The sequence below is a fragment of the Buceros rhinoceros genome, unplaced genomic scaffold (assembly GCF_000710305.1).
Source record: "Buceros rhinoceros silvestris isolate BGI_N320 unplaced genomic scaffold, ASM71030v1 scaffold35787, whole genome shotgun sequence".
Lineage (NCBI taxonomy): Eukaryota > Metazoa > Chordata > Aves > Bucerotiformes > Bucerotidae > Buceros > Buceros rhinoceros.
This window is the reverse complement of record NW_010423350.1, coordinates 2800-3050: the sequence shown is the minus strand read 5'-3', so window position 1 is coordinate 3050 and position 251 is coordinate 2800. Positions and strand designations below refer to the sequence as shown.

Sequence of the window (251 nt, the reverse complement as noted above, 5' to 3'; positions counted from 1 at the left end):
CCTGTGGACGGGAGCGGAGAGCCCCAGACACCCTTTCAGCCAGCTCCCAGCTTTGAATGATCCTCCCAGTGGAGCCAAACTGGGGAGGATGGAGCTCACAGGCACCGGCCTGGCGTGGGCGGCCGTGGGTGAACCGCGCTCGCTACTCACCAGGAAAAAGGGTGCTGCGAGCCGGGAATCGCCGAGTTGGCGAAAAACCCTGCGAAGATTTGCTGTATGATCCTGGGGAGGGAAAACAAACGATGAGCTGA

The 251-nt window shown here is 61.0% G+C and overlaps 1 protein-coding gene across 1 annotated transcript in view; it reads right to left on the bottom strand.

The window, feature by feature from the left end:
• RNF115 (ring finger protein 115) overlaps positions 1-251 on the bottom strand; it is a gene marked incomplete at its 3' end in the record, with an annotated part of 4791 nt that overhangs the window by 1822 nt on the left and 2718 nt on the right. The window contains exon 3 of the mRNA XM_010140396.1: positions 151-222. Coding sequence (XP_010138698.1) covers positions 151-222 — 72 coding nt within the window. The remainder of the gene's footprint in view (positions 1-150; positions 223-251) is intronic.